The sequence below is a fragment of the Myodes glareolus genome, chromosome 27, assembly GCF_982192425.1.
Source record: "Myodes glareolus chromosome 27, mMyoGla1.1, whole genome shotgun sequence".
Classification (NCBI taxonomy): domain Eukaryota; kingdom Metazoa; phylum Chordata; class Mammalia; order Rodentia; family Cricetidae; genus Myodes; species Myodes glareolus.
Genome location: NC_142052.1, coordinates 34,762,640 through 34,776,207, shown reverse-complemented (window position 1 = coordinate 34,776,207; position 13,568 = coordinate 34,762,640). Strand labels below are relative to the sequence as shown.

At 46.2% G+C, this 13,568-nt stretch overlaps 1 protein-coding gene across 3 annotated transcripts in view; it reads right to left on the bottom strand.

Annotated features, from left to right (window-relative positions):
* Positions 1-13,568, bottom strand: part of Mfsd6 (major facilitator superfamily domain containing 6) — a 67,697-nt gene that overhangs the window by 16,729 nt on the left and 37,400 nt on the right. For all 3 annotated transcript variants that reach the window (XM_087902408.1, XM_087902406.1, XM_087902407.1), the window contains exon 3: positions 2,406-2,503. In XM_087902408.1, coding sequence (XP_087758534.1) covers positions 2,406-2,503 — 98 coding nt within the window. The remainder of the gene's footprint in view (positions 1-2,405; positions 2,504-13,568) is intronic.

Here is a 13,568-nt window from a genome sequence, read left to right as displayed (position 1 = left end):
ACACCAGCACTCACTCTGCCTGGGCTGGAGCCAGTCCTCCAGCCTAGAAAGAGAGGTGGGGCAGCTAAGCTGCAGAACTCCCTGCTGGGCCGGGAGGCAGTCTGATCCCTGCTGAGCTTCCAAGGGCACAGAAGACATGAAAGTGAATCACGGAAATGTAAGCCCTGGCCGGCCCCAGGAAGAAGAATTCCCGTTGGAGTCAGAGCATGCCTAGCTCCCGTATGGCACACCCAGCAGTGAATACCAGATGCAGGGAGTTTGTAATGGCGACTCCATCCAGCCCTGGACACAGCAGGGCGTCTGTGACCCTGAAGGTGCCGTGTGGCTTTTGCCGTCTACTCTCTGGTCCACAGCGCTGCTCTGTAGCAGGTGGCTGCTTTCTACAGGGCTACGTGGTGGCCCTTTGGATTCCAGCTCAGACCGGAGCTTAAAGAAGTTTCCAAGAAAATGTTCAGGCCTCTAGCCCCTGCTTCCGCATAGCTCCTTGCTCCGTCCACTGAGCTTCTCCCTGCCGAGTGCACACTTCTCCGTCCATCTCACACATCTGGCTTCCAGAACAGCAGTGAGACCATACACCTGAGCTCCCTTGTAATCTCCGTCTCCGGCTCGCAGTTCACCTCCGACATCTTTGAAAATCATTTAGAATTTAGAACAATAGAAGGATTTTCTAAACGCACAGCCAAGACCGTTTGCATTCCTCCCCGATGGAACTCCTCTGCTGTCCCTTCAACCACCTCATGAATGAATGTCGTTGTTCGTGTTTGTCTGTTTCTGTTTTTAGAGACAGGATCTCATACTGTATTCCTAGCTGGCTTCAAACTCACAGACATTCTCTTGCTTCAGCCTCTCAAGTATTAGGATTCCAGGTATGAGCCAGAACGACCCAGTTCACAAATGCTCTTTTTTTTTTCTTGAGTCTCTTATGCAAACCGTCCTTTTCCATCTCCAATTAAAGGGGACAACAGGACATTAGTGTATACGCAATATACATCTTTTTATATTTTTATAGCAACATATATGTTTAGTAGGGACACTGATCTTTTTACAGAGTCTTCATCCCCTTATATAGCAACAGCTACTATTAAACAAGACAAGGAGCGAACAGGCCCTCGGAGTGGGATATCCTTATCACTGAGGCTCCCTGGCTACTCATGTTTAGGGCTTTCTGGTTCTCAGGGGACGCATGCTGAGGCACGCCCTTCACTGCCAAACCCTTCCAGGGTTCTAATTACTACAGACAATAGCTTACTTGGTGACAAACAATAACTTGTAATTACACACCCAATTTTGTACATATATATATATATATATATTTGAAAACACATTTTCTCTTATTCGTCACAATTATATCAGATCTGAGAAAAGCACCTTCAAAGTGTGTCTATTTTTGAATTCTGTAATTACGCGACTATAAATGATACGTGCCCTTTGGTTGAGGATATACTTTTTCATTGTGATGAGGGGCTACGGTAAATGGGCTTAAGTTTTATATGGTCTACTTAGATGAGTAACTATGACTCCGAATCGGGACGGGATATTATCCTGGCTTAAGTATCCTCACCTCCTCTGGGTGAGGAACCAGTACCTTCTAAGCTGATGGAACTATACAGCGTTTTGTCTAGCGCTTAGGGGCGGAGGCTGTCACCAGCCACTGTACTTCAGTGACCTTGTGGACTCACAACGTCAATCACTAAATAAGCTCACTGCGTTTTTAGAATCTAAAAGGGATTGTATACACTAACACAGCAAGGAGCTTTGAACGCAGATCCATCTTTAAGTAGTCTTTTTTAAAAAAAAATTTCCATTCAAAAACTTTAAGTCTTCTTAATCCACATGCTGAGAACCTCCCAGGAAATCTTTCAGATTTATGCCTCGGCAGGAAACAGTGTCCTGGGGCCATGGGGGGAAACTCAGGCTGGCCTATCTGGGGTAAAGATTCAGAGGGCTCATGGAAAATAGCAATGTGGCTCTCAAGCTTCTGCTATAAGTCACCAGATGCAATAAAAATGAGTAATAATAATAATAATAAAAGGATAAAATACTAGAGCCATATTGTCTCATATGTATAGTTAATCTTAAAAAAAAGGACTCAGAAGAACCTTAGCCTTTGGAAGATACATCCTTTTCTATTTTAAAACCACCTTTGGAGGACTCTGCCTAATAGCACAGCAGAACAGAATATTCTAGAGTTCTCTTTTCTTTGTGTAAACACACGGGTGTGGGAAAAAAAAAACCCAGCTTTGTTTGGCTCAACACAGGAGGGCAGTCTGAGCAGCTGAAGAACCCGTACCAGCGCCCAGAGTTGTGGAGCCTCCCTTCCGGGATAGAGCCTGATACGGAAGGTCAGGACCCGGGCGGTGCCGCTGGAGCCGCAAAGATAGTTCCCGCGTCAGCCATCAGCTCACCTTGCAGAACTTCCATAGGGAGAACAGTCCAGGCGTTTTCCAGGTAGGAGATGTAAATATAGCGAGCTGTGTTGCAGGCCAGGCCAATGTACAGCACCCTGGAAGAGAAAAAACAAACACAACACGCGGGAAAGTAAGTTGAGGCCCCGGTGGGAAACGTCATCCTGAATCTTACTTACGTTTCCACTCCCCAAACCATTCATGATTAAACGGGCATGTTCCAAACTTAGGCGCGGGAAGGCTTGTGGGCAAACTTAACCACCGGTGTAGGAAGAAGACGGCCCCAACCACATCTGCCCGCCGCCGCCCCCGTATGCTTAATGACAAAGCCAGCGCTGCCCTTCCTGAAGCTTCATTAGTGGGCGCATGGGTGCTGTTTCAGAGTCTGGGCACACAGCCAGCTGCAATGACCGTGCTGGCTTCTCTCCAGGTGACCGTAGCATAAATATGCCTGGCACCGCAGCCGCTTCACAATGATGGGTGGGGAGGTTGAGGGGGATTGGGGGAGTGTAAAAATGGGAACCTCAGCCTCGGTTATAGGCGCAGGGCGGGGGCGGGAATGATAAACAACAAATCCGATGTTTTCCCAGGAGTTCAGTTGATTCGGGCTCATCACATTAGAGATTACATACGATATCATACTCTCACAAAACAGGGATGTATACAGCAACCTTAATATCACTGCCACCAAAAATGTAAGTGTAAACCAAAATGAGCATAGACCAGAGCGGTGAGACAAGCCTGGACCCTATGGTAGCTGCTTCTCATCACATACAGGTGACCAGGAGCACTTCCTCTCCTTCCTCCTCTCATTTCTGATCATTTCCCTAATTTCAAGGCTTTTACTTTCTTTCCTTTGTTTATTTATTTATTTGGGGGGGGACAGAGAGAAGAGAGGGGTAAGGAGTGAGGGAGCGTATCCAAGGACCCTCAGAAGCCAAAAGAGGGTCCCGGACCTGGAGCTACAGGCTGCTGTAAGCTGTCCAGTATGATCGCCGGGAAACAAACTCGAGCCCTCTAGAAGCCCAGGAAGCGATCTTAACCCCTGAGCATCTCTCCAGCCCCACTTTTCCCGGTTTCTCAAAGTGGATGAACACTGAAAGGCGAAAGAAAACCCACGCGACAAGCGGAACGGCTGCCCTCGTCCTGCTCGACTGTGTGTTTAAGTCTTTCTAAGCACGGTTCTCTTTTCTTTGACTTTGCCCTTGAGTCCCTGGCTGGAAGTGATCCTAAATCTGAACCAAAAGGATAGAGAAAAGACAAAGAAAAGGTGAGAAGGTGAAAAGGTAGGAGGGGAAGGAAGACACTACCGGGAGGAACTTGGAGGGTTCTCAAGGAAGGTCTCTTGACATAGAGGTCTGAGTCATCAAGTTCTATGGACAGTATAGGCTTCATACTTATGAGGCTCTGAGAATAAAAGCATATATTTCAAACGTGCTTGCTAAAAAAATTATTTTTACTGAACTTGTTACCAATCTACCAGCTTCTCTCTGTTACAAAAAAAAAAAAAAGACACAAAAAATTAGCTGCAAACCCCACTGCAGAAGCACAAAGCACATCACACAAGGCCTTTTGACTTCATGTTGGAGTTTGAAAGCAGCCCCATGCATGGGCTCCACTTGACCTAAGATGGGATGTAGGTTCAGTTTGGCCCTCAGGCAGCAGCCTTGACCGCTGGCCTAGCTTAGCAATTGCTAACCTTAGCTGTATCAAATTTGCTCTGATAATGCCGAAACACAGATGTCAAGATCCATCTCAAGAGAGAGCGCCCTGGCTACAACCCAGGTGTGGTGCTTTCGAAACCTCCAAGGCTGGTTCTTCTGATGCCGAGTCAGGGGGGAGAACCATAGGCACGCTCATCAAACCGTCCCCAGCAATATCTCCCATAAGCCTATCATAAACCAATTGATAAGCCACCTTTCTACCACCCACCCTGCCTATCTTCAATCATGTTTTTGAGTCGTGAAAATTTAATCTATCCAGGACACAGTTTAAAACTCTTGGCCTTTGTCAAGCAGACCAGAGTGAAGGTTATGTTATGCCGAAGCCTCCGGGTTCTCTGCAGGTGGGACTTAGTCACCGGAATAACTGCTGTGTAGCTAGCTTCTGGGAGCCTTGGGTTTTCACTGCAGCCAACAAGCTGAGTTGCTATGAATTCAATTTAGCCTTTCCTTCATCCCTATGGTTCTAAAGTCATAACGGGTAGTCTGTTAGGCCAAAAAGGAGCCCCATATAAAGAAGAAAAACGAGACTAGCCAGAACAAGCTACCCTCTCTCTCTGTGTAAAACAGGATTTTCACATGTCAAATAGTGATGCTAACGTTACATTCCGCAAGTCTGTGAAGAAGTCACAACTAATTGCCCAGGGAAGCACTTGATAAACGGTAGCATTACCATTATTTTTTAAAACATATCCAAGAGGAGCTGGAGAGATGGCTCAGTGGTTAAGAGCACTGACTCTTCTTCCAAAGGTCCTGAGTTCAATTCCCAGCAACCACATGGTGGCTCACAACCATCTATAATGAGATCGGGTGCCCTCTTCTAGGGTGTAGGTACACATGCAGACAGAATACTGTTGAGAGTAAAGAAACTGTATAGTTGCCTAAAGTTGAACAGTTCACAATCATTTTCTTTCTGGAAAAAAAAATGACCGTTTGTAGAGACCGACTTAAGGAAATTGCTTCAAGAGTCACGTCATCAGAACACATATGGAAGGTAGGCAACGTTCACATCAATACTCTTCAGAAAAGATTTCCCCACACAGCCTATCTGGCACAACATTATGTCCTCCAGTCCATATGCATGTCAAAGGGACAACTGGTCTACCATATCTGGCACAACACTATGTCCTCCAGTCCATATGCATGTCAAAGGGACAACTGGTCTACCATATCTGGCACAACACTATGTCCTCCAGTCCATATGCATGTCAAAGGGACAACTGGTCTACCATCTCACAATCCCTCTGTCCTGATGTCGTTACTCAGCTCTGTCTCATGCTAGCGCCATTCCCTTTTGCACGTGATCACAGCACCATGTGACTCTCTGCACAACGCTTAGCTTAATAGTAACCATCCATTATAGGCCTCCGGCATTATGATCATTCGGTTTTTTTTCCTTACTGCCCGATCTAATGGGTATTCAGTAAATATTTATAAACTGGTGGGAATTATGAATACTTTAAATCAAATGCCAATTAATAAATATTTAATGAACACATTTTGAGCTACATACTAGGAATACAATGTCCAATGTGATAGAAAAATTCATAATGCATATATTGTATTTATAAGTGTATACATATTTTTAGGTAGCTGGTGATGGTATAGGAGTAAGTGAAGCGTTTGTGAACTTCTTAGAAAGGGGAAGGGTGAAAAAGATGTCCATATTTGGTAATGTTTTTGACAATGTTCATGATTAAGCTTGAAGATAAACATTGTAATTTCTGTGAACAAATAAACAGTTCAATGCATATGCATCGAGGCAAGAAGTGGCTTTGGGGGACACTCATAAGCACTGTCAATAAAAGTAAGCATATGTGCCAAACAGATAATGAGGCTTTGTTCAACACAGGCCTGTCTCCCTAGAAGGCAGGATGGTTAACACGTAAGCTATAGAGCTCAACAAGCCCACGGTCTTCCCATTGCGCAACTGCAGGGATAACCCAGGATGTCTGGAGGCCACCAGGCAGTATCCTGGGCTACTGACCCATCCGTGGAGGACAGAGCGTAAGAACCACACTACATCGGAAGGGTGGGTGAGGGCAGAGTGATGGTCATTGTAGTTATGTGTACTGTGCGGCTACCACCAAAGGCGACAGTGAGTCTGAGGTCTCTGCTGGACCAAATAAAGCCATGCTGTAGGACGGTCAGATCCTCCTCCTTAGATGAGTAAGGAGCAATGTGACAATACCAGCCACAGCTGCGAGACCACTACAGTCCAGTCCCGGGCAGTATTTCCATCTCGTTAATGTCCTTTCATCTTTCTATATATCTCCGGGGAGAAAATGAAGAGTGCTAAAAACTGAATAGGAGTGTCATTATTGAAATCCATCACTTCTGTTTTCTTGTTATATTTTCCAACTAGGCAAAATGCACGTGAACACACATACGCACGCATACACAATCTTCTAAGTTTTTCCTGATAGGGTTGGGGTACCCACAGGGTATAATCTATAATTATTTATACCACATGGTATAATCTATAATCTCCAGAGCATAACTACTGGTATTTGACATCAATTCCTTAATTTGGAAAAGGCATCAAACGTTTAGTTGACGCCAGGTGACATTTGAAGAAACTGGAAGAAGTTCCTTATAATTCAAGCTGAAGGAGAATCGTGAACAAATCCAATGTGATCTCAAGGCCGCTCCTCCTGCTTGAGGGCTCTGGCCAGATGTGACCAGAATGGGAGCTACTAAAGGCACATTTGAAGAGACCACTTACAAAACGAATAGTCAACAACAGAAAAAAAAAATGAGCCAGAAAATGAAGGGGAGGGAGAGCCCCAGAAAAGATGGCCTGGAAGAATTAGCTGAGCAAGTTGGAGAAGCAGAGCAACGAGGACACTCAAGCAGGTGGGTCCCCTTCTTTGGAGGAGAGGGGCAAGATGAATATGCAATCAGTATAGTATTGTCAGAGGTCTTCCTTGGCTTGGACTTGCCCCTGGAGCTGCCTGGGACCTCCAGCATCTGTCTAGGTCAGCCCATGCCCAAAGAACGGGTAGAAAGAAGAAGACAGGTTCTGATGCCATCATTTGAGAGCTGCTTAAAACCACATCTGAGGCTCCTGGCTGGGCTTTTCAGTTACACGATACCTCCCCTACCTCGTGTAAGTCTCTCCGAGTAAGGCTTTCTAGCACTCCACCTGAGAGTCCCACGTGACACAAAGTCTTAGCTGCCTTGTGAGCCAGCAAGCTCTCCCTCACGACAGACAGCCAAGCCGAGGCTAGGTAATGATCTATTAGTGACTGGCGACCCTGGTGAACCGGAGCCAGACCTGCAGGACTGCCCCAGGACTATTCCTAGCACACACCCCAGAGCACTTGAATAGAATAAACAATAGACAGTTATGATCTCAGAATTCTTAGGGCTTGGAGTTTAAGAAGAGAGTGTCAGTAATGTTGGTTTCTTCAAACGCCTTCCACCTTGACTTGTTGATGGCTGTCTTGTCCTGAGTCACTGTGAAGCATGTCTTTTTTCTGTGCTTTGTGCGTCCTGATCAGGTCTCGTAAGGACATCAGTCACGATGGATTAGAGCCCACTGGAATGGCCTCATGTTAACTCAACCACCTTTATAAAACCGCTCACTCCATATCCAGTCCCGGAGGTCCTACAGGTTAGTGCCTCCGTGTAGGAATTTTCATAGCCCAGGAAAAAAAAATGCCTCCTCCTATGCCGGACATTGGCAACTGAAACATCAAGGGACTCTGGCCAGCTTGAGTGTGGCAAACATGGCTTTGGCAGGCCTTGCTCTTCCCTCGTTCCCTCTGCCTTGCTAAAAACCATTAGCTTACATTCCTAAGCTTGCCACCAAGGTTCATTCCTTTTTCATCCACTTCCTCCTCCTGAGGCTGACTACCAAGGTCCAGCTATCAACGTGTGGGAATTCACCAGTCAAAAGTAGCCTTTGGCTGCCCTAACTGACATGCTCAGTTAAAATTAAACAGCTCATCCTAACATGGGATTTCTGTTGGAACCTTTATAAACTGCCATTTTCCTATCTGTCTCCTCTCTCTCCAGAGGCAGCCTTTTGTCTCTCCAGAACAACTACCTCTGTCCCCTCTTCCTCATTCCCTTCTCTGTGTCTCTTGCCCACTATGCCGTCTTTGTCTCTCATTCCCTGCCCTCTGTCCCTCTGGGGCCAATAAATATCCTTTGTGATGAGAAGCTGGCCTTGAGGGTCCTGAGATTATACATTTCCTCCCAAACCGTGCAGGAAAATTCCATGGGGGAATGCCTGCCTTCTTCAAGAGTCCATCACTGCAGACTAACCACAGACAATGAATGGCCCAGTGCTGGTGTCCCGGACTCTGCAGCGAGGCAGAAGCCAGGTATGTGAAGAGGACTGTTAGCACTTTGTACGACTCAATCCAGATATGTTTGCTCAATTACTTTATCTGGGGGACTGGTGTTTATTTTTCCACCAATTGATACGAAATGAAAGGCTTTTATCAATAGTCTTAATTAACACGCTTGGCTAGTGTGGAGTACGGTCGGGCACATGGATGCATTCATGGCACTTGAAGAGGCCTTTTCTACAAGGCCACCTCAGTGTGTCAAATTGGCCTATAAAGAGCAAGTGTAGGGCCTGAGGGAGGACCCAGTTGGTGCAGGTGCTTGCCACCAAGCCTGACTAGCGATGCTCCATCCCAGAACCTTCATGGTGGGGGGAAGAGAACTAAGTCTATTAAATTGTCCCCTGACCTCCATATGTGTGCTCTCCATGTGTCCCCCTCACCACACATACATGTGGAACGGAGAAAAGAAAGAATGTAAGCCAGCAGAAGTCACCTGCCAAACCTTCCGCAAGACCATCCATGGACCATTCTGCCTGAGCCCGTATGTGGAGATGTGCATAAGACTTTGGGTACCAAGTTCCTCTGAAGTCAGCTAGCTCTGGAGAAACTCAATAGGTTCTGGCACTGCTACCCTCAGCCACACGCCCACATCCCCATCACTGGCTAGACTGACCAATTCTCTTATTTATCAGCAAAAGCTTGCATCTGAGCACTGTGGAAAATAAAGGATAAAGGCAGCCAGGGAGGGGAGGTCTGCCGTGATCTTCCCAAACCAAAGCATCAAGTTAGACCCAGTGTGAACTAAGAGAAGATCAGTCTTTACTCCAGCAGCCCATTTGACAGATGAGCCAAGAGAGGGTTGAGGGGGGGGTCCTGCCACAGAGTCGCAACTGGATTTAACAGTCAGGTGCTGTTTCTGTACTGCAAGGTGGGTCCCTGGACCTTAGACTGGCACGTTAATGTGTTTGCATAGGACACGGCTGTGTATTTAGCTTAAGGAAGCCGGGTGGATGTTTGTGTTGGCTTTGGAGAACCGTTGACATTTTCAACTTTCACAGATCATTGAGAAGACCAGGTAGGAGGAAAGCAGAAAAGCAAATGCCACCCGGCAGTGGTCCAAGATTCTGGATCACAAGTGCAAGCTTACGCCACAGCAAATGGTGCCATGTTGAGGAATGGCGTCCAGAGGCCATCTTCACTGAGGAAGATACAGAGACCACCACAGGCACCCAACTGAGTCAAATGGGTGTGGTAGGTGAGGGAGGGCTCCCTGCTACCTCAGGGCCAAGTGAAGGCTGCCTCCAGACAGCTGGCTTTGAGAGACAATGCTCAGAAGTTCACTGTGCAGCTGTGTTAGGAACAGAAACCAGGGAGCGGCTCCGTGCACCGCAGCCAGCATGGTGGGAGAAGACAGGAGGTAGGGACAGGCCACCGAGAGCCAGGCAAAGTATTCAGCCTGCTCCGAGGTCTAACCCCCACCTCATCAACCCTTATGGGAAGGTTGTGGGAATTCATTCCGCCAGTAGTTGGGGGGGGGAGGTACCTGCCTTGGGGCGTCACTTCTGTCTGCTGTGACTTGATCTCTTGAAAGAGAGAGGAGCGGTCTCTCTCGCTCTCTTGGGAGGTCAGAGCAAAAGCAAACTTGTTGGTTGTTCACACGTGGTGGCTTCCACCCTATCTTGTGTTCTGTGGGTTTGTGTTTTCCCTTTGAACCTCCATTTCCTTTTGAATCCCCATAATAAAGACAATTTGAAACTCTTGTATTACCTAAGGGAAGTCCCTCTCTCTTCTCTCTCTCTCACACACAAACAGACACACATATGCCACACTCACACATGCGCATGCACACACCTCCACCTTAAAAAAAAATCTCATCTTGAAAATATGTTATGACCTTCTACCTACATTTGGAACAGATTTCTAACAAAATCTCACACAACTCAAGAATAATACAATTAATAGCAATAACTAAGAAGAGAATCATAGTAGTTATCAATCAATGATTTGAGTAACCACGATGAAATCACAATTCCATCTATTATGATTACACTGATAATAATGCCTGACATGGATAAATGACCAGAGGATCCAGTCTGAGGTCTCACTCTCCCACCCTCCCAAAAAAGGAGATTTGGTACAAATCTGGCTTGATTTTTTTTTTTTGGCCTGCACAGAACATATGTCGAACCAATGTGTATGTTACCAACAATGCATACACAGGCATAAGAATAAAAGTTTGCCATGACTACCTCACTACGCTGAGCTGTGAGTTCCTTTACTGTGTCCCCTAGTTGGGAGTGTGTTTGAAAATCCAGCTCACTCCACCCAGGCCAGGCTTTCCTTCCTGACCCTATTTAGGGGCATAGGTAAGTTTCTCAGGCTGCCAGAAGAAGGTAGCTGGGTGGCTTAGAGAGAAGGCATTTATTTCTCAGTTCTGGGGCCTGGGGACCCATGGCTGTGTTTGGTGACAATTCTGACTAGCTGGCAAGTGGCTGCCCACTTCTTTATAGTCTCCTTCCATTACAGAGAAAGAAGGGACCAGGAGGAAGAGACAGGGAGCGGAAGGGAAGGGGGAAATGGGAGGAATGTAAGAGGATGAAGAGGGGAGGAAGGTGGAGAGAGAGTGAACTTTGAGAGGGAGGGAGGGAGGGAGGAAGGGAGGAAGGTAAGGAGGCACCAACAAATGTGAAAATGAGCACACGCTCCCTCACGCCACATCTGATAAACACTAATCCCATGTTCTCATGATTTCGTCTAAGCCTAGGAACCTGGCAGGGGCTTCATTCCATTGGCAGCTCAAGTGTCAACAGGGAAGTTCAGGGGAGGACACAGTTCTAGCTCAGGGCAGCACAATGCTCCACCAGTAAGGTACCTGAGAACTGAAGCTGTGCCAGACATCGCTCAGTCCAAGAAAAAAAGAAGACAGCAGTAAGAATGGATTCCATAGAGGAACTTAGAAACTTAGAGCCAAGAACGGGGCTTTGAAGTCTGAAGGTTTTCAGGCATGTACAACCAACAGCCACACACACCCAGGATGCCCCAACACAAAGTCATAAAACCATAGACTAACTGAGAGGCTTAAGAGGTTTCTTCACAAGTGTTTTTTTTAAAAAATATTTTAATGTGAAGCTCCTCAACATAGATGAGAAGGCAATATCACAATATCCAAGGCTGGACCCACACATATTGTACATCTGTTGGCTACGAGCTATTTCACCATGGGCACTAACCATTACAAATCTCATCTTATAATAGACACAGCAACACCTAACTGAAGAGACTGTTAGGATTACGTAAGAGCGGGCTGGTTAAGCACTTTGTATGTAATAAGCACACGGATCGTGGTGTAGGCACCCCTAGTCTCATAGCCTTACCCTATAGTTGTATTTTTATCACAATGAGAGAACATCACTATGTTTTTATATTTCTCTTACGCTCTGGATTATAGGGCGATTCGGAAATCTTGCTGCTGTTGAAAGCAAAACAAAAACTGAATGAAGAGCACATGAAGTATCAACTTGTAAGTTTTAAGTATCACTAAAAAACGGCAATTCATAATTTCTCTGAACTCCAAAGAACGTAGTAAAATAGGCCTTTCTAGAACTATGACAATGTAAATACTTAAAACTATCAACCAGCAACTGTTCTGTAAAACTCAAGAAAGGGGGCTGGAGAGATAGTTCAGGAAATAAAGTACCCGCCACATAAGCATGAGTTCGAATCCCCAGCACCGGTGTAAAAGCCAAGGGTGGTCTTGTGCACCTGTCACCCTAGCACACAAGGCTGGCAGCAGCCGTCAACCCCTGGCCTCCCAATGCACACACACGTCCATGCCCAGACACATAGGCATATACACCAACAGGTGCACATGAACACTTTCCCCGCATAAACAGTCTTTAAAAGGAAGAAAAATCAGTTAATGTCATGCCCCGCTTGAACTCAACTCCCTTCCGAAGAGCGCCTCACTGTTGCTGGGATACTTAGACCCTGCAGCCTCCCGCCCGCCCACTTTGCTGACTTCCTGTTCCTCACCACTCTCAAACCATCCACACTTCTGGATTTTTTTCTAGCCCCCAAATCTTCACGAGCAAAACTAAGTTCCACTGTCCTTTCTTTGGAGAAAGTCCCTCACCCTGCACCGCCTACCCACACTGACACCACCTGCCTACCTTCACTTCACCCTGCTTTATGTCACACATCAACAGATTAAAATAATATGTTTGCTCCTTATGGCCGACCGCAACAGAACATTCGTCCCATGAAGCCTGATTGTCTGTCTTATTACAGCGTTCATATGCCCACGCCTAAGAAAGTGCCTGCCGGGACTGTGTATTGATTAACAATATTTGCTCAAGAAGTGAACTTAGAACAGTCATGATACCATTTCGTGTTCCCAGCTGAGCCTTAGCAAATGTTATGTGTTATCTCACCGGCTCTGAGAAATGCGACAAAGTTAGGGACAGCTGTTGCCCCTGTTCCACCCACGGCGAACTGGCAACGTCTCAAAACCAAGGAAAGGAAAAGCAAATGGGAGGGCTGCGGTACTCCCTGACGATCTGGGACTTAGGTTGGCAGCTGGAGTCAAGCCAAAGTTGATCTATTTTACTCTTTCCCAGTCTCCTAAAGGACAGGGAGTGCCTGGTCATGGTGGCAACCCAGGGCTGTGAACCAACACGCTTTCACGGAGCATTCCCAACCTCCACACGCAGCCACACACACGGTAGCACAGTCCAGAGCCTTGAAACCCAGGGGAATCCAATCAAATGCTCATCTTCCACTGAGAACGCCAGAGCTTCATTCTGTATGTTCCTTTTCAGAGGAAAGCAAAGATCTACTCACTGTTACCTTCTATAGATGCTCCCAAGCATGCTTTCAGCAGAACAAAGCCAAAGCATAGCTCTGAAGATCCCAGAAATAAAAATGGAATTTTTTTTCCTCCTTAAGTTAGAAAGGCTTTGGAGAGAGTTATTAAAAATAAGCGTCTAGGAAATTTCTTCTCTTCTAAATTAAATAATTGCAACCCACTAAATATTTCCACAGATATGTGGGAATTTCATTAGCTAAATGGCATAGGCTTTTAATTTGTCTACTAAGAAGGCAGTAGACTGACACTGAGTCAATCAAGGTAATCTAGCAGCTGTTCA